General features: G+C 48.3%; 1 protein-coding gene across 1 annotated transcript in view; it reads right to left on the reverse strand.

Annotated features, from left to right (window-relative positions):
- The window catches only part of CASQ2 (calsequestrin 2), a 46,712-nt gene extending 40,401 nt beyond the window's left edge, over positions 1-6,311 (reverse strand). The window contains exon 1 of the mRNA XM_038758025.1: positions 5,957-6,311. Coding sequence (XP_038613953.1) covers positions 5,957-6,196 — 240 coding nt within the window. The 5' untranslated portion in view covers positions 6,197-6,311. The remainder of the gene's footprint in view (positions 1-5,956) is intronic.
- Between the last annotated feature and the right edge of the window lie 18,135 nt (positions 6,312-24,446).

The raw sequence follows: 24,446 nt of genomic DNA on the forward strand, positions 1-24,446 counted from the left end.
GATGGCATTTAGTAAGCGCTTACTATGTGCAAACACTGTTCTAAGCGCTGGGGAGGTTACAAGGTGATCAGGTTGTCCCACGGGGAGCTCACAGTCTTCACCCCCATTTTCCAGATGAGGGAACTGAGGCCCAGAGAAGTTAAGTGACTTGCCCAAAGTCACACAGCTGACAATTGGTGGCGCCGGGATTCTCTGAGTTTTTGTTAAGTGCCAGGCACTGTACTAAGCGCTGGGGTAGGTGGGAACAAGCTCATCATGTTGGACACAGTCCACGTCCCACATGGGGCTCCCAGTCTTCACCCCCATTTTCCAGATGAGGGAACGGAGGCCCAGAGAGGTTAAATGACTTACCCAAGGTCACGCGCGGCGGGCAAGCAGCAGAGCCGGGATTAGGAGCCCGGTCCTTCGGACGCCCGGGCCCGGGCTCTACCCACTAGGCCACACTACCTCTACTGCCCATAGTGTGTCTTTTTACAGTGACTAACCTTGTAAATAAATACGATTTAATTGAATTAGCCAGTGGTGTTTGGAGTTGTGAGAGAAATGTATCGGCGGCGGCTTAGACGGTTGGCTTAATATCTGATGCCAGAGGCCACCGGGAATTCCAACACGGAGATATCATTTGGCCCGCCGCCTCCCTGTCTCTCCAGATTGTTCCTGCCCATGGAGCTCCGGAGGATAACTCGCTACTGATAAGGTCAGTTAGCGTTCTGCATCTTAGCTGGACAGATCATCATCATCATCGTCATCATTTTGGTATTTGTTAAGCGCTTACTACGTGCCCGGCGCTGTTCTAAGCGCTGGGGGAGAGACGAGGTGATCAGGTTGTCCCCCGTGGGGCTCCCAGTCTTCATCCCCGTTTTCCAGATGAGGTCACCGAGGCACAGAGAATGATAATCAATCGTATTTATTGAGCGCTTGCTGTGTGCAGAGCACTGTACTAAGCGCTTGGGAAGTACAAGTTGGCAGCATATAGAGACAGTCCTTAACCAACAGTGGGCTCACAGTCTAAAATAATAATAATAATGATGGTACTTTTAAAGTGCTTACTATGTGAGAAGCACTGTTCTAAGCGCTGGGGGAGAGACGAGGTGATCAGGCTGTCCCACGTGGGGCTCACAGTCTTCATCCCCATTTTCCAGATGAGGTCACTGAGGCCCAGAGAATAATAATAATAATGATGGTACTTTTAAAGTGCTTACTATGTGAGAAGCACTGTTCTAAGCGCTGGGGGAGAGGCGAGGTGATCAGGTTGTCCCCCGTGGGGCTCACAGTCTTCATCCCCATTTTCCAGATGAGGTCACTGAGGCCCAGAGAATAATAATGATAATGATGGTACTTTTAAAGTGCTTACTATGTGAGAAGCACTGTTCTAAGCGCTGGGGGAGAGACGAGGTGATCAGGTTGTCCCCCGTGGGGCTCACAGTCTTCATCCCCATTTTCCAGATGAGGTCACTGAGGCCCAGAGAATAATAATAATAATGATGGTACTTTTAAAGTGCTTACTATGTGAGAAGCACTGTTCTAAGCGCTGGGGGAGAGACGAGGTGATCATGTTGTCCCCCGTGGGGCTCCCAGTCTTCATCCCCATTTTCCAGATGAGGTCACTGAGACCCAGAGAAGCAAAGTGACTTGCCCAAAGTCACCCAACTGACAAGTGGCGGAGCCGGGATTAGAACCCACGACCTCTGGCTCCCAAACCCGGGCTCTTTCCACTGAGCCATGCTGCTTCTCTGATGCCCTTGGAGCTTCTGGTCTGGAGTGATATGATAATGAGAATAAAAAATAATAACTACGGTATTTGTTAAGCGCTTATTATATGCCAGGCACTGTACTAAGCGCTGGAGTGGATACAAGCAAATCACGTTGGACCCAGTATTTGTTAAGCGCTTGCTCTGTGTTGGGCATTGTACTAAGTGTTGGAGTAGATAGATACAAGTAAATAGGGTTGGACGCAGTCCCTGTCCCATGTGGGGGCTCACAGTCTTAATCCCCATTTTACAGATGAGGTAATTGAGGCACAGAGAAATCGTGTGCTTTGCCCAAGGTCACACAGCAGACAAGTGGGGGAGATGGGATTAGAACCCAGGTCCTTCTGAGACCCAGGCCCGGGCTCTATCCATTAGCCCTTGTTGCTATGGTATGATAATAATAATAATAACAAAAATAACTGTGGTATTTACTAAGCGCCAAGCACTGTACTAAATGTTGGGGTAGACGTAAACTAATCGGCTCCTTCATGGGGCTTGTGGTCTACTAGGGACTGAATCCCCATTTTTGCAGATGAGGGAACTGAGGCCCAGAGAAGTCAAATAATAATAATAATGATAATAATAATAATAATAATAATAATGACACTTATTAAGCGCTTACTATGTGCAAAGCACTGTTCTAAGTGCTGGGGAGGTTACAAGGTGATCAGGTTGTCCCACGGGGGGCTCACAGTCTTCATCCCCATTTTCCAGATGAGGTCACTGAGACCCAGAGAAGTGAAGTGACATGCCCAAGGTCACACAGCAGACATGTGGCAGAGTCGGGATTTGAACCCATGACCTCTGACTTCAAAGCCCGGGCTCTCGAGATCATACAGCAGGTAAGTGATGGATCGGGGATTAGAACCCCGGTTTCCTGAATTCCAGTCCCGGGCTCTTTCCACCAGGCCTCATTGCTAGAGAAGCAGTGTGGCTCAGTGGAAAGAGCCCGGGCTTTGGAGTCACAGGTCATGGGTTCTAATCCTGACTCCGCCACATGTCTGCTGTGTGACCTTGGGCATGTCACTTCACTTCTCTGGGCCTCAGTGACCTCATCTGTAAAATGGGGATGAAGACTGTGAGCCCCCAGTGGGACAACCTGATCACCTTGTAACCTCCCCACCGCTTAGAACAGTGCTTGCACATCATAAGCGCATAATACCATCATCATTATTATTATTATTCAGCGTGGCTCAGTGGAAAGAGCACGAGCTTTGGAGTTAGAGGCCATGGGTTCAAATCCCGGCTCCACCAACTGTCAGCTGTGTGACTTTGGGCAAGTCACTTCACTTCTCCGGGCCTCAGTGACCTCATCTGCAAAATGGGTATTAAGACTGTGAGCCCGCCGTGGGACAACCTGATCACCTTGTAAACTCCCCAGCACTTAGAACGGTGCTTTGCACATAGTAAGCGCTTAATCAATGCCATCATCATTATTATTATTATTATTTGAATTCTCTGGGCCTCAGTCCCCTCATCTGCAAAAATGGGGATTCAGTACCTAGTAGACCACAAGCCCCATGAAGGAGCCGATTACTTTACGTCTACCCCAACATTTAGTACAGTGCTTGGCGCTGCCATAATGCCACTATTATTATTATTATTATTATTAATTATTATTATTATTATAATCCCGGCTCTGCCCCTTGTCAGCTGTGTGACTTCAGGCAAGTTATTTAACTTCTCTGGGTCTCAGTTCCCTCATCTGGAAAATGGGGATGAAGACTGTGAGCACCATGTGGGACAACCTGATCACCTTGTATCTCCCCCAGTGCTTAGAACAGTGGTTGGCACATAGCAAGCATATTATTATTATTATTATTATTATTATTATTATTAAGTGCTTAGAATGTGCCAAGCGCTCTTAATAGTAATAATGGCATTTGTTAAGCGCTGACAATAAGCCAGGCACTGTTCTAAGCACTGAAGTAGATACAAGCGCTTAGTACAGTGCTCTTCACACAGTAAGCGCTCAATAAATACGATTGATGATGATGATGATACAAGCAAATCGGGTTGGACACAGCCTCTGCCCCACATGAGGCTCCCAGTCTTCATCCCTGTTTTGCAGATGAGGGAACCGAGGCCCAGAGAAGTGAAGTGACTCGCTCAAGGTCACACAGCAGACGAGGGGCAGAGCCGGGATTAGGACCCACGGCCTTCCGAATCCCAGGCCCGGTCTTTACCCGGAGAAGCAACGTGGCTCAGTGGAAAGAGCCCGGGCTTTGGAGTCAGAGGTCATGGTTCAAATCCCGGTTCGCCAACTGCCAGCTGTCGGACTTTGGGCAAGTCACTTCACTTCTCTGGGCCTCAGTTCCCTCATCTGGAAAATGGGGATGAAAACTGTGAGCCGCCCGTGGGACAACCTGATCACCTTGTAACCTCCCCAGCTCTTAGAACAGTGCTTGGCACATAGTAAGCACTTAAGAAATACGATGATGATGATGATGATTATTATTCTCTGGGCCTCAGTTCCCTCATCTGGAAAATGGGGATGAAAACTGTGGGCCCCCCGTGGGACAACCTGATCACCTTGTAACCTCCCCAGCTCTTAGAACAGTGCTTGGCACATAGTAAGCACTTAAGAAATACCATTATTATTATTATTCTCTGGGCTTCAGTTCCTTCATCTGGAAAATGGGGATGAAAACTGTGAGCCCCCCGTGGGACAACCTGATCACCTTGTAACCTCTCCAGTGCTTAGAACGGTGCTCTGCACATAGTAAGCACTTAAGAAATACCATTATTATTATTATTATTCTCTGGACTTCAGTTCCCTCATCTGGAAAATGGGGATGAAAACTGTGAGCCCCCCGTGGGACAACCTGATCACCTTGTAACCTCTCCAGTGCTTAGAACGGTGCTCTGCACAGAGTAAGCGCTTAAGAAATATCATAATTATTATTATTATTATTCTCTGGGCTTCAGTTCCCCCATCTGGAAAATGGGGTTGAAAACTGTGAGCCCCCCATGGGACAACCTGATCACCTTGTAACCTCTCCAGCGCTTAGAACGGTGCTTGGCACATAGTAAGCGCTTAACAAATGCTATTATTATTATTATTATTGTAACCTCTGCAGTGCTAAAAACGGTACTCTGCACATAGTTTGCACATAAGAAATACCATTATTATTATTATTATTATTCTCTGGGCTTCAGTTCCCTCATCTGGAAAATGGGGTTGAAAACTGTGACCCCCCTGTGGGACAACCTGATCACCTTGTAACCTCTCCAGTGCTTAGAACGGTGCTTGGCACATAGTAAGCACTTAAGAAATACCATCATCATTATTATCATTATTATTATTCTCTGGGCTTCAGTTCCCTCATCTGGAAAATGGGGATGAAAACTGTGAGCCCCCCATGGGACAACCTGATCACCTTGTAACCTCCTCAGTGCTTAGAACGGTGCTCGGCACATAGTAAGCACTTAGGAAATATTATTATTATTATTATTATTCTCTGGGCTTCAGTTCCCCCATCTGGAAAATGGGGATGAAAACTGTGAGCCCCCCGTGGGACAACCTGATCACCTTGTAAACTCTCCAGTGCTTAGAACGGTGCTTGGCACATAGTAAGCACTTAAGAAATACCATTATTATTCTTATTATTCTCTGGGCTTCAGTTCCCCCATCTGGAAAATGGGGTTGAAAACTGTGAGCCCCCCGTGGGACAACCTGATCACCTTGTAACCTCCCCAGCTCTTAGAACAGTGCTTGGCACATAGTAAGCACTTAAGAAATACCATGATTATTATTATTATTATTATTCTCTGGGCTTCAGTTCCCCCATCTGGAAAATGGGGATGAAAACTGTGAGCCCCCCGTGGGACAACCTGATCACCTTGTAACCTCCTCAGTGCTTAGAACGGTGCTCGGCACATAGTAAGCACTTAAGAAATATCATTATTATTATTATTCTCCGGGCTTCAGTTCCCCCATCTGGAAAACGGGGTTGAAAACTGTGAGCCCCCCGTGGGACAACCCGATCACCTTGTAACCTCTCCAGCACTTAGAACGGTGCTTGGCACATTGTAAGTGCTTAGCGAATGCCATCATTATTATTATTATTATTATTTACCCACTGGGCGATGTCTCTCCTAAGAGGTGGGGTAGAAATAAGTTAATCAGTTGGGTCTGTGCCCCTTCCGGACCCTTCCATCCAAGAGGCAGCCCACCTCCCCTCTCCCCCCGGGCCCCCGCTGACCTCCAAAACCATCTCCCGCATCTGGAACTGCTTCTGGGAGACTTTGTCGGCGGCCACGGGCTCGTGGTAGAACAGGCCGAGCAGCTGGAACTTCTTGGCCACCTGCTTGAAGTTCTTGTCGCCCAGGCTGACCACCCTGTCCCTGCCGTCGTACACGGGGAAGCTGAGACCCTCCCCGGCCCCCGGCCCGCTCACGCGGAGCAGGAGGAGCCCCACGAACAGCAGCCCGGACCCCCTCATCGGGTACCGGTCATCGGCCCGGGGGAACCAGGCCCGGGAAAGATAGCCGGACACGCGTGGACACGCGTGCGTCTGCGGACCCTCGAGGATGCACACCCGGACCCCTCGCCGGGAAGCGCACACAAGTGGGAGACCCGGCCCCGGATGGCTCGCGTAGCTCGGCCCGGCTCCAGGGGCCTGAGGAAGTCCAATTTTAGGAGGCAGTTGTTTCGGGCTAAAAATAGGCCGGGCAATGGAGAAAAAAGACAGATAGGGCGCTATCGTGGGATTAAGCAGGCCCACTCCATCAACTGAGGCGGAGAGAGACACATACACACACACACAGAGACAAGAGATAGAGCAGGAGAGAGAAACCAAGTGGGAGAAGCAAAGAGCCCGGGCTTTGGAGTCAGAGGTCATGGGTCCAAATCCCAACTCGGCCAACTGTCAGCTGGGTGACTTTGGGCAAGTCACTTAATAATAATAATAATAATAGTGGTATTTGTTAAGCGCTTACTATGTGTAAAGCGCCGTTCTAAGCGCTGCAAGGTGATCAGGTTGTCCCATGGGGGGGGCTCACAGTTTCAAACCCTATTTTACAGATGAGGTAACTGAGGCCCAGAGAAGTTAAGTGACTTGCCCAAAGTCACACAGCTGACAGTTGGAGGAGCCGGGATTTGAACCCATGATGCCTGACTCCAAAGCCCGGGCTCTTTCCACTGAGCCACGCTGCTTCTCTGGGCTTCAGTGTCCTCATCTATAAAATGGGGATAAAGACCGTGAGCCCCCCGTGGGACAACCTGACCACCTTGTAACCTCCCCAGCGCTTAAAACAGTGCTTTGCACATAGTAAGCACTTAATAAATGTCATTATTATTATTATTATTATTAGAACAGTGCTTTGCACGTAGTAAGCGCTTAATAAATGCCATCATCATTATTATTATTATTAGAACAGTGCTTTGCACGTAGTAAGCGCTTAATAAATGCCATCATCATCATCATCATCATCAGTGAGAAAGGGAGAGAGGCTGAGACAGACCAGGGAGAGAAGGAGAGACACCGAAGGACACCGAAAGGGAGAGAGACCGTGACAGAGATATCGGGAGGGAAACTGAGAAAGGCAGGGCCCGGAAGTCTTTTCTCTGCTGTGTGTGACCTTGGGCAAGTCACCTCACTCCTCAGGGCCTCAGTGACCTCATCTGTAAAATGGGGCATGAGACTGTGAGCTCCACGGGAGACGTGTGTCCAACCTGATTTGCTTGTATCCACCCCAGAGCTTGGCATATAGTAAGTGCATAGTAAATACCGAAATTATTCATTGTTATTATTCACTTCATTTCCCAGAGGAGGATGTGGGAAAGTTAAATACCTTGTCCAGGGTCGCCCAGCAGTCAAGTCGCAGCCTAGTGGATAAAAAATGGGGCTGGACGCCAGAGGACCTGGGTTCGAATTCCTACTCCGCCACGTCTGCTGTGTGAAAGGCCCGGATAGACGTTTCCGTAGTGGCCGGAGCACCGGCTTCGGAGTCAGAAGGTCGAGCGTTCTGGGCCCGGCTCCGCCACTTGTCTGCCCAGTGACCTTAGACAAGTCACTTCCCTGGGCCTCGCTTCCCTCGTCTGGATGAAGACCGTGAGCCCCACGTGAGACTGTGTCCAACCCGATTTGCTTGTATCCACCCCCGCGCTTAGTACAGCGCCTGGCACATTCATTCATTCATTCATTCAATCGTATTTATTGAGCGCTTACTGTGTGCAGAGCACTGTACTAAGCGCTTGGGAAGTACCAGTTGGCAATATATAGAGACGGTCCCTACCCAACAGTGGGCTCACAGTCTAGAGTAATCGCTTAACAAATACCACTGTTAATAATAATAATAATAATAATAATAATAATTGGCATTTGTTAAGCGCTCAGTATGTGCAAAGCACTGTTCTAAGCGCTGGGGAGGATATAGGGTGATTAGGTTGTCCCACGTGGGGCTCACAGTCTTAATCCCATTTTACAGATGAGGTCACTGAGGCTCAGAGAAGTTAAGTGACTTGCCCAAGATCACCCAGCAATTAATCTATAATTATTATTTAATCTATAATCTACTAATCTATAATTATTATAATTATTAATCTATAATTCTATTTACATTAATGCCTGCTTGATGTGTATATATCTGTATTTCTATTTGTTGGTATTGATGCTATTGGTGCCTGTTTACTTGTTTTGATGTCTGTCTTTCCCCTTCTAGACTGCAAGCCCACCGTGGGCAGGGATTGCCTCTCTCGCTGAATATTGCGGAACTGTACTTTCCAAGCACTTATTCATTCATTCATTCGATCATATTTATTGAGCGCTTACTGTGTGCAGAGCACTGGACTAAGCGCTTGGGAAGTCCAAGTTGGCAACATACAGAGACGGTCCCTACCCAACAGTGAGCTCACAGTCTAGAAGTCTAGACAGTGCTCTGCACACAGTAAGTGCTCGATAAATTCATTCATTCAATCATATTTATTGAGCGCTTACTAGGCACTGTACTAAGCGCTTGGGAAGTACAAGTTGGCAACATATAGAGACGGTCCCTTCCCAACGACGGGCTCACGGTCTAGAAGGGGGAGATGGACAACAAAACAAAACATATAGACAGGTGTCAAAAGCGTCAGAACAAATAGAATTACAGCGATAGGCACATCATGAACAAAATAAATAGAATAGTAAATATGTACAATTAAAATAAATAGAGTAATAAATCTGTACAAATACATACAAGTGCTGTGGAAATGGGGAGGAGTAGAGGATAAGGAGCGGGCTCAGTCTGGGAAGGCCTCCTGAAGGAGGTGAGCTCTCAGTAGGGCTTTGAAGGGAGGGAGAGAGCTAGCTTGGTGGATGTGTGAAGCGCTTAGTACAGTGCTCTGCACACAGTAAGTGCTCAATAAATACGATTGAATGAATGAATGTGCGGAGGGAGGGAATTCCAGGCCAGGGGAAGGACTTGGGCCGGGGTTCGACGGCGGGACAGGCGAGAATGAGGTACAGTGAGGAGGTTAGCGGCGGCAGAGGAGTGTAGGGTGCGAGCTGGGATGGAGAAGGAGAGAAAGGAGGTGAGGTAGGAGGGGGCGTAAATATGAATGAATGAATATTATTATTATTAATAATAATGCCATTTATTAAGCCCTTACTATGTGCCAAGCACTGTTCTAAGCACTGGGATAGATACAAGATAGTCAGGTTGTCCCACATGGGGCTCAAAGTCTTCACCCCCATTTGACAGATGAGGGAACTGAGGCCCAGAGAAGTGAAGTGACTTGCCCAAAGTCCCACAGCTGACAAAAACTCCTCACCCTGGGCTTCCAGGCTGTCCATCCCCTCGCCCCCCTCCTCCCTCACCTCCCTTCTGTCCTTCTCCAGCCCAGCCCGCACCCTCCGCTCCTCGGCCACTAATCTCCTCACCGTTAGGCCTCGTTCTCGCCCGTCCCACCGTCGACCCCCGGCCCACGTCCTCCCCCTGGCCTGGAATGGCCTCCCTCTGCCCATCCGCCAAGCTCGCTCTCTTCCTCCCTTCAAGGCCCTACTGAGCGCTCACCTCCTCCAGGAGGCCTTCCCAGACTGAGCCCCTTCCTTCCTCTCCCCCTCATCCCCCTCTCCGTACCCCTCATCTTACCTCCTTCCCCTCCCCACAGCACCTGTATATATGTATATATGTTTGTACGGATTTATTACTCTATTTATTTATTTATTTTATTTGTACATGTTTATTCTGTTCATTTTATTTGGTTAATATGTTTGGTTTTCTCCTCTGTCTCCCCCTTCCAGCCTGTGAGCCCACTGTTGGGTAGGGACCGTCTCTATATGTTGCCGACTTGGACTTCCCAAGCGCTCAGTCCAGTGCTCTGCACACAGTAAGCGCTCAATAAATACGATTGATTGAGAAGGCGAGAAGGGAGGTGAGGTAGGAGGGGGTGTAAATATGAATGAATGAATATTATTATTATTAATAATAATGCCATTTATTAAGCCCTTACTATGTGCCAAGCACTGTTCTAAGCGCTGGGATAGATACAAGGTTGTCAGGTTGTCCCACGTGGGGCTCACAGTCTTCACCCCCATTTGACAGATGAGGGAACTGAGGCCCAGAGAAGTGAAGTGACCTTCCCAAAGTCCCACAGCTGGCAAGTGGTGGAGGCAGGATTAGAACCCATAACCTCTGACTGCCAAGCCCGGGCTCTTTCCCCTGAGCCACGCTGCTTCTCTATTATTTCCCTAAATTTCTCTATTATTATTATTCTCTATTATTATTGAGAAGCAGCGTGGCTCAGTGGAAAGAGCCCGGGCTTTGGAGTCAGAGGTCATGGGTTCAAATCCTGACTCCGCCACTTGTCAGCTGTGTGACTTGGGGCAAGTCACTTCACTTCTCTGGGCCTCGGTTACCTCATCTGTAAAATGGGGATGAAGACTGTGAGCCCCATGTGGGACAACCTGATGACCTTGTGAACTCCCCAGCGCTTAGAACAGTGCTTTGCACATAGTAAGCGCTTAATAAATGCCATTATTATTACCCAGCGCTTACAACAGTGCTTTGCACATAGTAAGCGCTTAACAAATACCATTATTATTATTGTTATTATTATTATCATTATTATTATTATTCCAGCTGAGGCTGGGGCCTCCTCTTGGGTGCTGCCAGACCTCCGCCAGGCCAGGCCGCAAACCTCCATCTTTGGCCCCACTCCTTGGTTGCCATGGCAACGGGGAGGGGGCCACGCCGGGCGGGCGCCGTCATCCAATCAAAAGCCTCATATGCATATATATCCCCGCCCATCGCGGAGGCCACGCCCCCTTCGGGCGGGCGCCATGACGGCAGCTAACCACCAGAGGGCGCCCCCCGACCGCGCCCCGCTCCTCTTCCGACGTGGCTCTCGGGTCTCCCACGCGTTTTCATTCATTCCGTCGTATTTATTAATAATAATAATAATAATGATAGCATTTATTAAGCGCTTACTATGTGCAAAGCACCGTTCTAAGCGCTGGGGAGGTTACAAGGTCATCAGGTTGTCCCACGAGGGGCTGACAGTCTTCATCCCCATTTTCCAGATGAGGTCACTGAGGCCCGGAGAAGCGAAGCGACTTGCCCAAAGTCACACAGCTGACAATTGGCAGAGCAGGGATTTGAACCCACGACCTCTGACTCCAAAGCCCGGGCTCTTTCCACTGAGCCACGCTGCTTCACTTAGAGAAGTGAAGTGACTTGCCCAAAGTCACACAGCTGACAGTTGGCGGAGTCATTCATTCATTCAGTCGTATTTATTGAGCGCTTACTGTGTGCAGAGCACTGGACTAAGCGCTTGGGAAGTACAAGTTGGCAACACATAGGGATGGTCCCTACTCAACAGTCTAGAAGGGGGAGACAGACAACACAACAGAACAAGTAGACAGGCGTCAATACCATCAGAATAAATAGAATTATAGCTATAGACACATCATATTAACAAAATAAATAGAGTAATAAACGTGTACTGATCAAATAGAGTAATAAATACGTATAAATATACACAAGTGCTGTGGGGAGGGAAAGGGGGTAGAGCAAAGGGAGGGAGTCGGGGTGATGGGGAGGAGAGGAGGAGCAGGGGAAAAGGGGGGCTCTGAAGAGGGGAAGAGAGCCAGTATACTGAGCGCTTCCTGGTTGCTGAGCACTAGACTGAGCACTCGGGAGCATCAGATTGCCCCACGGGGGACTCCCAGTCTTCATCCCCATTTTCCAGATGGGGGAACTGAGGCCCAGAGAAGTGAAGTGACTTGCCCAAAGTCACCCAGCTGACAATTGGCGGAGCTGGGATTTGAACCCATGACCCCTGACTCCCAAACCCGGGATCTTTCCACTGCCCCATGAGGGACAGGGACTGTATCCAATCTGATTAACTTGTATCTACCCCAGCGCTTAGAACAGTGCTCGGAACATCGTAATAATAATAATGGCGTTTATTAAGTGCTTACTATGTGTCAAGCAGGGTTTAAGCGCTAATCCAGTTGGACACAGTCCCTGCCCCACATGAGGCTCTCAGTCTTGGAAAGAGCACGGGCTCTGGAGTCAGAGGTCATGGGTTCAAATCCCGGCTCCGCCAATTGTCAGCTGTGTGATTTTGAGCAAGTCACTTCTCTGTGCCTCAGTTACCTCACCTGTAAAATGGGGATTAAGACCGTGAGCCCCCCGTGGGACAGCCTGATCACCTTGTAACCTCCCCAGCGCTTAGATCGGTGCTTGGCACGTAGTAAGCGCTTAATAAATGCCATTATTATTATTGCTATTATTATTAATCCCCATTTTACCGACGAGGGAACTGAGGTCCAGAGAAGTGAAGTGACTTGCCCACGGTCACCCAGCAGACAAGCGGCGGGGCCGGGATTAGAACCCAGCTCCTTCTGATTCCCAGGCCTGGGCTGTACTGCTGCAGTGTGGCTCAGTGGGAAGAGGCCGGGCTTTGGAGTCGGAGGTCATGGGTTCAAATCCTGGCTCCGCCAACTGTCAGCTGTGTGACTCTGGGCAAGTCACTTCCCTTCTCTGGCCCTCAGTTACCTCATCTGGAAAATGGGGATTAAAACTGTGAGCCCCCCGTGAGACAACCTGATCACCTTGTAACCTCCCCAGCGCCTAGAACGGCGCTTGGCACATAGTAAGCGCTTAATAAATGCTATTATTATTAATCCCCATTTTACCGACGAGGGAACTGAGGTCCAGAGAAGTGAAGTGACTTGCCCACGGTCACCCAGCAGACAAGCGGCGGAGCCGGGATTAGAACCCAGCTCCTTCTGATTCCCAGGCCAGGGCTGTACCGCTGCAGCGTGGCACAGTGGAAAGAGCCCGGGCTTTGGAGTCGGAGGTCATGGGTTCAAATCCCGGCTCTGCCAACTGTCAGCTGTGTCACTCTGGGCAAGTCACTTCACTTCTCTGGGCCTCTGTTCCCTCTTCTGGAAAATGGGGATTAAAACTGTGAGCCCCCCGTGGGACAACCTGATCACCTTGTAACCTCCCCAGCGCTTAGAACAGTGCTTCGCACATAGTAAGCGCTTAACAAATACCATCATTATTATCATTATTAACCAGTAACATGATTATTATCGCTTAACAAGTACCGCTATTATTTTTATCGTTACGATCACTCTGTAAAATGGGAATGATGACCGCGAGCCCCACGCGGGACAACCTGATCACTTCGTCTCCTCCCAGCACTTAGGACAGTGCTTTGCACATAGTACGCGCTTAAATGCCGTCATCATTAGAGAAGCAGCGTGGCTTAGTGGGAAAGAGCCCGGGCTCTGGAGTCAGAGGTCATGGGTTCAAATCCCGGCTCCGCCACTTGTCAACTGTGTGACTTTGGGCAAGTCACTTCACTTCTCTGGGCCTCAGTTCCCTCATCTGGAAAATGGGGGTGAAGACTGTGAGCCCCACGTGGGACAACCTGATCACTTTGTATCCCCCCCAGCGCTTAGAACAGTGCTTTGCACATAGTAAGCGCTTAATAAATATCATCATCATCATTATTATTATCTTACTACGATTGTTATCATCGCCACCGCCGCCTCAACGCCGCCGGCCGCCCCGTTGAACCAATCAATCAATCAATCGTATTTATTGAGCGCTTACTATGTGCAGAGCACTGTACTAAGCGCTTGGGAAGTACAAATTGGCAACACATAGAGACAGTCCCTACCCAACAGTGGGCTCACAGTCTAAAAGGGGGAGACAGAGAACAGAACCAAACATACCAACAAAATAAAATAAATAGGATAGATATGTACAAAGGATCAGCGGCCCATGTGGCCCGGGCCTTTCCAGAAGCGTCGACGGTGATTTTTTTTTTAACTCTTTATCCCCCCTCCTCGAGACAAAGGGCCCGAAGGAGGGCCGTCGGTCGTCGCTGAGGACGGAGGAGCCCCCGCCACCCCACCCGGGCTCCCGCTCTCCGCCGAAGCCCACCTCCTCGCCGCGTGCCCGCGGTCCACGTCCCTTTGTGCGGCGGTCCACCCTCCTCTCAATGGCCGTCCAGGCCTCGGCCTGGGGCCCGGCGTGTTTTCATCCAGCTCGAGCTAATGAGAACAGACTGGAGAGTTTCCCCTCTCTCCCCCCCCCCCAACCCCATCTGCTCAGACAAAAGGCGGAGAGGAGGGGTCCGGGGGGGACCCTGCTGTTGGAGAGGGGGACCATAATGACACACATCCTTGGGAGACATTTCAACACATGCAACCCTTTTATCCCGGAGTAAAGCCTTTATTCGGGCGGCAGAAAAGGCAGCCTAAAAGAGAGAGGACGGGGGGAGAAAAATAGACGTATCCGGCCCAAGGACGAAGCTCCTGAATCCGGAGGGAAAAGGGGAAGACGTGAGACCCCCCAATTTGGTCCACGGGCCCTGCTGGGGGCCGAGACGCGGACGGGATTGATCCCAATTTTCCCCCTGGTTTCGCAGGAAGGCACAGTTCATTATCACCCCCATCGGGACACGGGTAACCAAGGCTTTAGTAATAATAATAATAATAATAATAATAATAATAATGGCATTTGTTAAGCGCTTACTATATGCAAAGCACTGTTCTAAGCGGTGGGGGGGGATACAAGGTGATCAGGTTGTCCCACGGGGGGCTCACAGTCTTCATCCCCCATTTTACAGATGAGGGAACTGAGGCCCAGAGAAGTGAAGTGACTTGCCCAAGGTCACACAGCAGACAGGTGGCGGAGCCGGGATTCGAACCCATGACCTCGGACTCCAAAGCCCGGGCTCTTTCCACCGAGCCACGCTGCTTCTCTGCACACAGTAAGCGCTCAATAAATACGATTGAATGAATTGAATGAATGAATGAATGCTGTGGGGGGGTCCGGGGGTGCTGGTAATAGTAATAATAACAACGATGGCATTTATTAAGCGCTTACTATGTGCAAAGCACTGTTCTAAGCGGTGGGGGTGGTTGCAAGGTTGTCCCGTGGGGGGCTCACAGTCTTAATCCTCATTTTAGAGATGAGGGAACTGAGGCACAGAGAAGTTAAGTGACTTGCCCAAAGTCACACAGCTGACAGGTGCTGAAGCCGTGATCAGAACTCATAACCTCTGACTCTCAAGCCTGAGCGCTTTCTACTAAGCCCACGCTGATTCATTCATTCATTCATTTGATCAAACTTATTTAGAGTTTACCGGGCGCCCACTGTTCCAAGCACTGGGGTAGCTACAAATCCATCAGGTTGGTTACAGTCAGGAATAATAATAATAATAATAATGGTATTTGTTAAGCGCTTACTATGTGCCAAGCACTGTTCTAAGTGCTGGGGAGGTTACAATAATAGTAATAATAATAATAATAATGGCATTTATTAAGCACTTACTATGTGCCAAGCACTGTTCTAAGCGCTGGGGAGGTTACAATAATAGTAATAATAATAATAATAATAATGGCATTTATTAAGCACTTACTATGTGCCAAGCACTGTTCTAAGCGCTGGGGAGGTTACAATAATAATAATAATAATAATAATAATAATGGCATTTATTAAGCACTTACTATGTGCCAAGCACTGTTCTCAGCGCTGGGGAGGTTACAATAATAATAATAATAATAATGGCATTTATTAAGCACTTACTATGTGCAAAGCACTGTTCTAAGCACTGGGGAGGTTACAAGGTGATCAGGTTGTCCCACGGGGGGCTCACAGTCTTCATCCCCATTTTCCAGATGCGGCAACTGAGGCCCAGAGAAGTGAAGCGACTTGCCCAAAGTCACCCAGCTGACAATTGGCGGAGCCGGAATTTGAACCCATGACCTCCGACTCCAAAGCCCGGGCTCTTTCCACTGAGCCACGCTGAGGGGAGAGTCAAGGATGGAGAGGGGAAAGTCAGGGGTGTGGGATGGTTCATTCCAGGTTACGTCACACAGCACCATTCATTCATTCAGTGGTATTTATTGAGCGCCTACTGTGTGCAGAGCACTGTACTAAGCGCTTGGGAAGTACAATTCGGTAACAGATAGAGACAATCCCTACCCAACAACGGGCTCACAGTCTAGAAACCTTTGTGAGGGGCAGGAGAGGCCCGCTCCAAATTCGAGAACTGGAGACCAAGAACCAAACTGGGGGGGTGGAGGGCAGCAGGACCCTCATATTCTCTGCGGGGGGATTTAATCAAGTGTTAAATTACAGAGCCAGCTGCCAAGACCAAGAAAAATTTGGTGCGGGGAAATTCAGGGCTGTGAAAAATTGCTGAAAATTAAACAACGAACAGTTAAATGGTTCCAGTTTACTAATCTTATGTCACCCGCATTTTCTCCTGTTCAATACACCGTGGGCGACACAATAATAATAATGATGGTATGTGTTAAGCGCTTACTGTGTGCAAAGCACTGCTGTATGAGCTGGGGGAGGAATACAAGGTGATCAGGTTGTCCCACGGGGTGGCTCACAGTCTTAATCCCCATTTTACAGATGAGGGAACTGAGGCTCAGAGAATTGTGACAATAATAATAATAATAATGTTGGCATTTGTTAAGCGCTAACTAGGTGCCAAGTACTGTTCTAAGCGCTGGGGTAGATACAAGGGGATCAGGTTGTCCCATGTGGGGCTCACAGTCTTCACCCCCATTTTACAGATGAGGGAACTGAGGCCCAGAGAATAATAATAATAATAATAATAATAATAATAATGGCATTTATTAAGTGCTTACTATGTGCCGAGCACTGTTCTAAGCGCTGGGATAGATACAAGGGGATCAGATTGTCCCATGTGGGGCTCACAGTCTTCATCCCCATTTTATAGATGAGGGAACTGAGGCCCAGAGAGTAATAATAATAATAATGGCATTTATTAAGCGCTTAGTATGTGCCAAGCACCGTTCTAAGCGCTGGGGTAGATACATGGGGATCAAGTTGTCCCATGTGGGGTCACAGTCTTCACCCCCATTTTCCAGATGAGGGAACTGAGGCCCAGAGAATAATAATAATAATGGCATTTATTAAGTGCTTACTATGTGCCGAGCACTGTTCTAAGCTCTGGGATAGACACAAGGGGATCAGGTTGTCCCACGTGGGGCTCACAGTCTTCATCCCCATTTTAAGATGAGGGAAGTTAAATGACTTGCCCAAGGTCACCCAGCAGACATGTGGTGGAGTTGGGATTCGAACCCATGACCTCTGACTCCAAAGCCCGGGCTCTTCCCACCGAGCCAAGCCAACTGTACTTCCCAATCTGAAACCTAACTCTAGCCTGAACCCTACCCTCATCCTTACCCTAGAGAAGCAGCGTGGCTCAGTGGAAAGAGCACAGGCTTTGGAGTCAGAGGTCGTGGGTTCAAATCCCGGCTCTGCCAATTGTCAGCTGTGTGACTTTGGGCAAGTCACTTAACTTCTCTGTGCCTCAGTTACCTCATCTGTAAAATGGGGATTAAGACTGTGAGTTCCATGTGGGACAACCTGATCACCTTGTAACCTCCCCAGCGCTTAGAACATCATCATCATCATCAATCGTATTTATTGAGCGCTTACTATGTGCAGAGCACTGGACTAAGCGCTTGGGCAGTACAAATTGGCAACATATAGAGACAGTCCCTACCCAACAGTGGGTTCACAGTCTAAAAGGGGGAGACAGAGAACAAAACCAAACATACTAACAAAATAAAATCAGAAACACGACCCAACCGACCGAAAGGCAGACCGTCATCATCGTCGGTATTTATTGGGCGCCTACTCTGTGAGCCCGTTGTTGGGTAGGGACGACTTGAGAACAGTGCTTTGCACATAGTAAGCGCTTAATAAATGCTATCATTATTATTATTATTATCCTTACCCTTAATCCAAATCCTAACCTTAACTTTAACCCGAACCCAAACCCTAACCGCAATCTTAACTTCTGTCTCGTCTCTGGCCGTCGAGTCGTTTCCGACCCAGAGCGACGCCACGGACGCATCTCTCCCAAAACGCCCCGCTCTCCATCTGCAATCGTTCCGGTAGTGGATCCACCGAGGTCTTTTCGGTGGAAATTACGGAAGCGGTTGACCATCGCCGCGTGGAAAATTCGAGTCTCTGCCCTCGAATCTCTCGTGTGTCGCCGCTGCCCAGCACGGGGGGAGTTTTGATTTGGAGGAAATGGCCGGCTACTTGCTAGCCACTACCCAGGCCGGGAATGGCATGGGTAGGCCTCAGCTGGACTCTTCCTCCCGTAGCCGAGCCTGGAAGAGGACTGGAAACTCTCAAGGTGCCAACTTGGGGAAAAGAGCCCGGGCTTTGGAGTCAGAGGTCATTCATTCATTCATTCAATCGTATTTATTGAGCGCTTCCTGTGTGCAGGGCACTGTACTAAGCGCTTGGGAAGTACAAGTTGGCACCCTACCCAGCAGTGGGCTCACAGTCTAGAAAGGTCATGGGTTCAAATCCCGGCTCGGCCAATTGTCAGCTTTGGGCAAGTCACTTCACTTCTCTGGGCCTCAGTTCCCTCATCTGGAAAATGGGGGTGCAGAGTGTGAGCCCCCCGCGGGACAACCTGATCACCTTGTAACCTCCCCAGCAGTGCTTTGCACATAGTGAGTGTTTAATAAATGCTATTATTATTATTGTTATTATTATTATTATTAACCTGAGAGGGGAATCTTAACCTCTACTCTAACCCAAACCCTAGCCTTAATGCAAACCCTAACCCAAACCCTAACCTTAAGCAGCTGGGAAGCAGTATGGCTTAGTGGCTAGAGCCTGGGGCCTGGGAGCGAGCAGGCCCTGGGTTCTAATCCAAGCTCCACCCCATGTCTGCTGTGTGACCTTGGGCAAGTCACTTAACTTCTCCGCACCTCAGTTACCTCATCTGTAAAATGGGGAATAAGTACGAAAGTGCCGTGTGGGTCATGGACTGGGTCCAACGTGATTAGCTTGCATGGCTCAGAGGAAAGTCAGAGGTCATGGGTTCTAATCCTGCCTCCGCCACTTGTCAACTGTGTGACTTCGGGCAAGCCACTTCACTTCTCTGGGCCTCAGTTCCCTCATCTGGAAAATGAGGATTAAGACTGTGAGCCCCACGTGGGACAACTGATGACCTTGTATTCCCCCAGCGCTTAGAACAGTGCTTGGCACATAGTAAGCGCTTAACAAATGCCATCATTATTATTAGCTTGTATCTACCTCAGTGCTTAATACAGTGCCTGGCAGAAGGTAAGCACTTAACTTACCTTGCTCTGCACACAGTAAGCGCTCAATAAATACGATTGAATGAACTTTAGTCCATAAAAAGACCCTGAACTCTTAATTTAAGCCCTAATCTTAACAAATTTAACCCTCACCCAAATCCTAACCCTAACTGAACCCTAAAGAATCCTTCAACCCTCAGAACCCACCCTGCCATAAGTAGGATTTATAACCATTAATTTTGTCAGGGATTGAACTTTGATTTCCCAAACCCCGAAGGAATGTCTTTATAGACCTCCATCCTTAGTTTCCTTAGTTTTCACCTTGATGATCTGTTTCCCATCTGAGGTAGTTTTCTTTTAACGAGGCTCATTAAGGAGAGCATCTAGTTAACGATAATGGATGAGAAAGTCCAGGGATGACTCTGAGTCAAAACACCATCTCGAGGAGGGCCCCTTTCATCATCATCATCAATCGTATTTATTGAGCGCTTACTGTGTGCAGAGCACTGGACTAAGCGCTTGGGAAGTACAAGTTGGCAACATGTAGAGACAATCCCTACCCAACAGTGGGCTCACAGTCTAAAAAGCGCATAGAACAGTGCTTTGCACATTGTAAGCGCTTAACAAATACCATCATCATCATCATTAGAACCAGAAAGCTCGTGTCAGCCGGTCAATTGTTTGTTTGTTATGATTATTATTATTATTATTATTATGGCATTTATTAAGCACTTACTATGTGCAAAGCACTGTTCTAAGCGCTGAGGAGGTTCCAAGGTGATCAGGTTGTCCCACGGGGGGCTCACAGTCTTAATCCCCATTTTACAGATGAGGTAACTGAGGCCCAGAGAAGTTAAGTGACTTGCCCAAAGTCACACAGCTGAAAATTGGTGGAGCCGGATTTGAACCCATGACGACTGACTCCAAAGCCTGGGCTCTTTCCACTGAGCCACGCTGCTTCTCATTTGTTGTTGTATTGTACTCTCCCATGTGCTTAGTACAGTGCTGGGCACGAAGCAAGCGCTCAATAAATACTGAGGGACCTTGGGGAAATCATTTCATTCATCCATTCAATCAATCATATTTATTGAGCGCTTACTGTGTGCAGAGCACTGGACTAAGCGCTTGGGAAGTACAAGTTGGCAACATGTAGAGACAATCCCTACCCAACAGTGGGCTCACAGTCTAAAAAGCGCATAGAACAGTGCTTTGCACATTGTAAGCGCTTAACAAATACCATCATCATCATCATTAGAACCAGAAAGCTCGTGTCAGCCGGTCAATTGTTTGTTTGTTATGATTATTATTATTATTATTATTATGGCATTTATTAAGCACTTACTATGTGCAAAGCACTGTTCTAAGCGCTGAGGAGGTTCCAAGGTGATCAGGTTGTCCCACGGGGGGCTCACAGTCTTAATCCCCATTTTACAGATGAGGTAACTGAGGCCCAGAGAAGTTAAGTGACTTGCCCAAAGTCACACAGCTGAAAATTGGTGGAGCCGGATTTGAACCCATGACGACTGACTCCAAAGCCTGGGCTCTTTCCACTGAGCCACGCTGCTTCTCATTTGTTGTTGTATTGTACTCTCCCATGTGCTTAGTACAGTGCTGGGCACGAAGCAAGCGCTCAATAAATACTGAGGGACCTTGGGGAAATCATTTCATTCATCCATTCAATCAATCATATTTATTGAGCGCTTACTGTGTGCAGAGCACTGGACTAAGCGCTTGGGAAGTCCAAGGTGGCAACATATAGAGACGGTCCCTACCCAACAACGGGCTCACTCTGTGCCTCAGTTACCTCATCTGTAAAATGGGGGTTAAGACTGTGAGCCCCACGTGGGACAACCTGATCGGCTTGTATGCACCCCAGCACTTAGTACAGTGCCTGGCACATTGAAAGCCCTTAACAAATACCACAATTATTATTATTAGACAGTTGAATGAATTGTATTTACTGAGTGCTTACCGTGTGCAGAGCACTGTACAAAGCGCTTGGGAGAGGACAATATAACAATAAAACTGACATATTCCCTGCCCACACCGAGCTTACGGTCTAGAAGGAGCTTACGGTCTACTCTCCCAAGAACTTAGCAGAGTGCTCTTCACACAGTAAGTGCTCAGTAAAATCAATAAATACGATCGATCGATCGATTGATTGGGTTGGTAGACACGTTCCCTACCTCCAGCGAGCTCACTGTCTACAGTCTACAGTCTGTTGACTGTTAATAATAATATATTATATTACATATTACATAATTAATAATAATGTATTATTATTACCCCTTGTTGTAACATATATATGTATATATGTTTGTACATATTTTTTACTCTATTTATTTATTTATTTATTTTATTTGTACATATCTATTCTATTTATTTTATTTTGTTAGTATGTTTGGTTTTGTTCTCTGTCTCCCCCTTTTAGACTGTGAGCCCACTGTTGGGTAGGGACTGTCTCTATATGTTGCCAATTTGTACTTCCCAAGCGCTTAGTACAGTGCTCTGCACATAGTAAGCGCTCAATAAATACGATTGATGATGATGATGATGATTTGCAGTGAGTCTGAGCACCATTTCCCCCCCCCCCCCCCCCGATCTACCCGCAGTTCTGCCGGAGATATGGAGAGATTTGGGAGGCTACTAGTATCACCTTGTAGCCCCCCAGGCGCTTAGAACAGTGCTTCGCACATAGTAAGCGCTTAACAAATGTCATTATTATTATTATTATTCATTCATTCCTTCAATCGTGTTTATTGAGCGCTTACTGTGCGCAGAGCACTGGACTAAGCGCTTGGGAAGTCCAAGTTGGCAACATATAGAGAATATAATAATAATACTATTATTATTACTGGGCCACTGGACAAACCCCACTGTCCTTTGAGATCTCAGAGACAATCTCCTGATGTCACTGTGTCCCTTTTGAATAGGAAGACTTCCACAGAGACAGGCCGCCCAGTCCAAGAGTAAACAGGGGTTGGGAAGCAAAAATGTCAAAGGGGCCTGATTCTCTTTTTCCCTTTGTACCAGGAAATAATTTCGAGCCTCCCGTTCTGTCTGTCTGGACATCATTAATATTGTCACCTACTCTCTTCAATAGCCTTTAATGTCTAAATAATTGCTCCCCGAGGCTATAATCCTACATGATGTCACTGCCTCCTGATTTGCATAACAGACAGCTTGGGAATTACCGGGGGCTTTTCTCCGGCTAGTCTAAAAAACCCGACCCCCCCTGCACACGCCTCCCCACCTCGTCCGCATGTGCTTCCTCCTTTAAGTCTGTCACCAACCTGCTCTCCCTGCCCCCCACTCAATTATCCTCTTCTTAGGGACCCTCGTGGCGTAGGCCCCTCCTCGGTCACCCCCCTCCCCTCCTTCTTCCCCCGGGAGGGTCCTTCGCCTCCCCCCAGCCCCCAGCTCTTTCTTGGCCTTTGTCTAGGCCGAGGGAAGCTGTCCTTTCCTCTCCTCTCCTCCCGGGCACCCCGAATTCTCTCCCCATCCCCCCCAAACCCGTCCATCCCAGCTTTCCCGGTCAGGTCCGGAGGGAATGGGGAGAGGGGCGGTGACCAGGGAAATCAAGGTTTTTCCGAGCGATTTGACTTGTCCTTATTTCTCCTCTTCCCCAGGCTTTTCATTTCCCTTTTCTCTATTTCCATCGTCTCTCTCTCTACCTCTCTATCATCTCTCTTCTTCTCTCTCTCTCCTCTTTCTCTTCTCTGTCTCTCCTCTTTCTCTCTTTTCTCTCTCTGTCTCTCTTTTCTCCTCTCTCTAGTCTCTCTCTTTTCTCTCCGTGTCTCTCCCTCTCTTTCTCTCTCCTGTCTCTCCTTTCTCCTCTCTCTCGTCCCTCTCTTTTCTCTCCGTGTCTCTCCCTCTCTTTCTGTCTCTCTTTTCTCCTCTCTCGCGTCTCTCTCTTTTCTCTCCGTGTCTCTCTTTCTCTCTTCTGTCTCTCCTTTCTCCTCTCTCGCGTCTCTCTCTTTTCTCTCCGTGTCTCTCCCTCTCTTTCTCTCTTCTCTCTGTCTCTCCTTTCTCCTCTCGTCTCTCTTTTCTCTCCGTGTCTCTCCCTCTTTCTCTACTTTCTCTCCTCTCTTTCTCTGTCTTTTCCTCTCTTTCTCTTTCCAGCTCTCTCTTCTTTCTCACTCTCTTCTCTATCTGTCTCTCTCTCACTCCTCTCTCTCCTTCTTCCTTCCCCCCTCTCTTCTCTCTCCATCTCTCCATCTCTCTTCTCTCTGTCTCTCCTTTCTCTCTCTCTCTCCTCTTTCTCTCTACTCTCCTTTCTTTCTCCTCTCTTTCAGTCTATTCCTCTCTCTTCTCTGTCTCTCCTTTCTCTCACTCCTCTTTTCTCTCTCTTCTTCTCTTGTTCTCTTCTCTCTCCATCTCTCCTCTCTCTACTCTCCTTTCTCTTTCTTCTCTCTCTCTCTGTCTATTCCTCTCTCTCCTCTCTCCATCTCTCCTTTCTCTCCTTCTCTCTCCTCTTTCCAGTTCTCCATCTCTCCTCTTTCTCTCTCCTCTCTCTGTCTCTCCTTTTTCTCATCTCTTTCTCTCTCTTTCTCTGTCTTACCTGCCTTTCTCCTGTCCTGCCTCTGGCCTGGCACACCCTCCCTCCTCAAATCCAACAGTTAACCGCTCTCCCCTGCTTCAAAGCCTTATTGAAGGCCCATCTCTTCCAGGAGGCCTTCCCTGACTGAACCCTCTTTTCCTCTTCTCCCACTCCCTTCTGCTTCGCCCTGACTCGCTCCCTTGGTTCATCCCTCGTCCCAGCCCCACACCCCTTATGTCCACATCCGTCATTTATTTACTTCTTTTAATGTCTGTGTCCCCCTCTAGACTGTCAGCTGGTTGTGGGCAGGGTGTGTGTCTGTCAAATTGTTCTACTGTAATCTCCCAAGTGCTCTGTACACGGTAAGCGCTCAATAAATACGATTGATTGACTGCTTAATCAATAGCATACAACTATTACTACTTCTTCAGCAGCGTGTTCTAGCGGACAGAGCCCGGGCCCAGGAGTCAGAAGGATTTAGGTGTTGTGTGACCTTAGGCAAGTCACTTACCCTCTCTGTGCTTCAGTGCCCTCATCTGTAAAATGGGGGTTAAGATTGCCAGCTCCATGTTGGGCAGAGACTATGCCCAACCCAAT

The sequence above is a fragment of the Tachyglossus aculeatus genome, chromosome 16, assembly GCF_015852505.1.
Source record: "Tachyglossus aculeatus isolate mTacAcu1 chromosome 16, mTacAcu1.pri, whole genome shotgun sequence".
Classification (NCBI taxonomy): domain Eukaryota; kingdom Metazoa; phylum Chordata; class Mammalia; order Monotremata; family Tachyglossidae; genus Tachyglossus; species Tachyglossus aculeatus.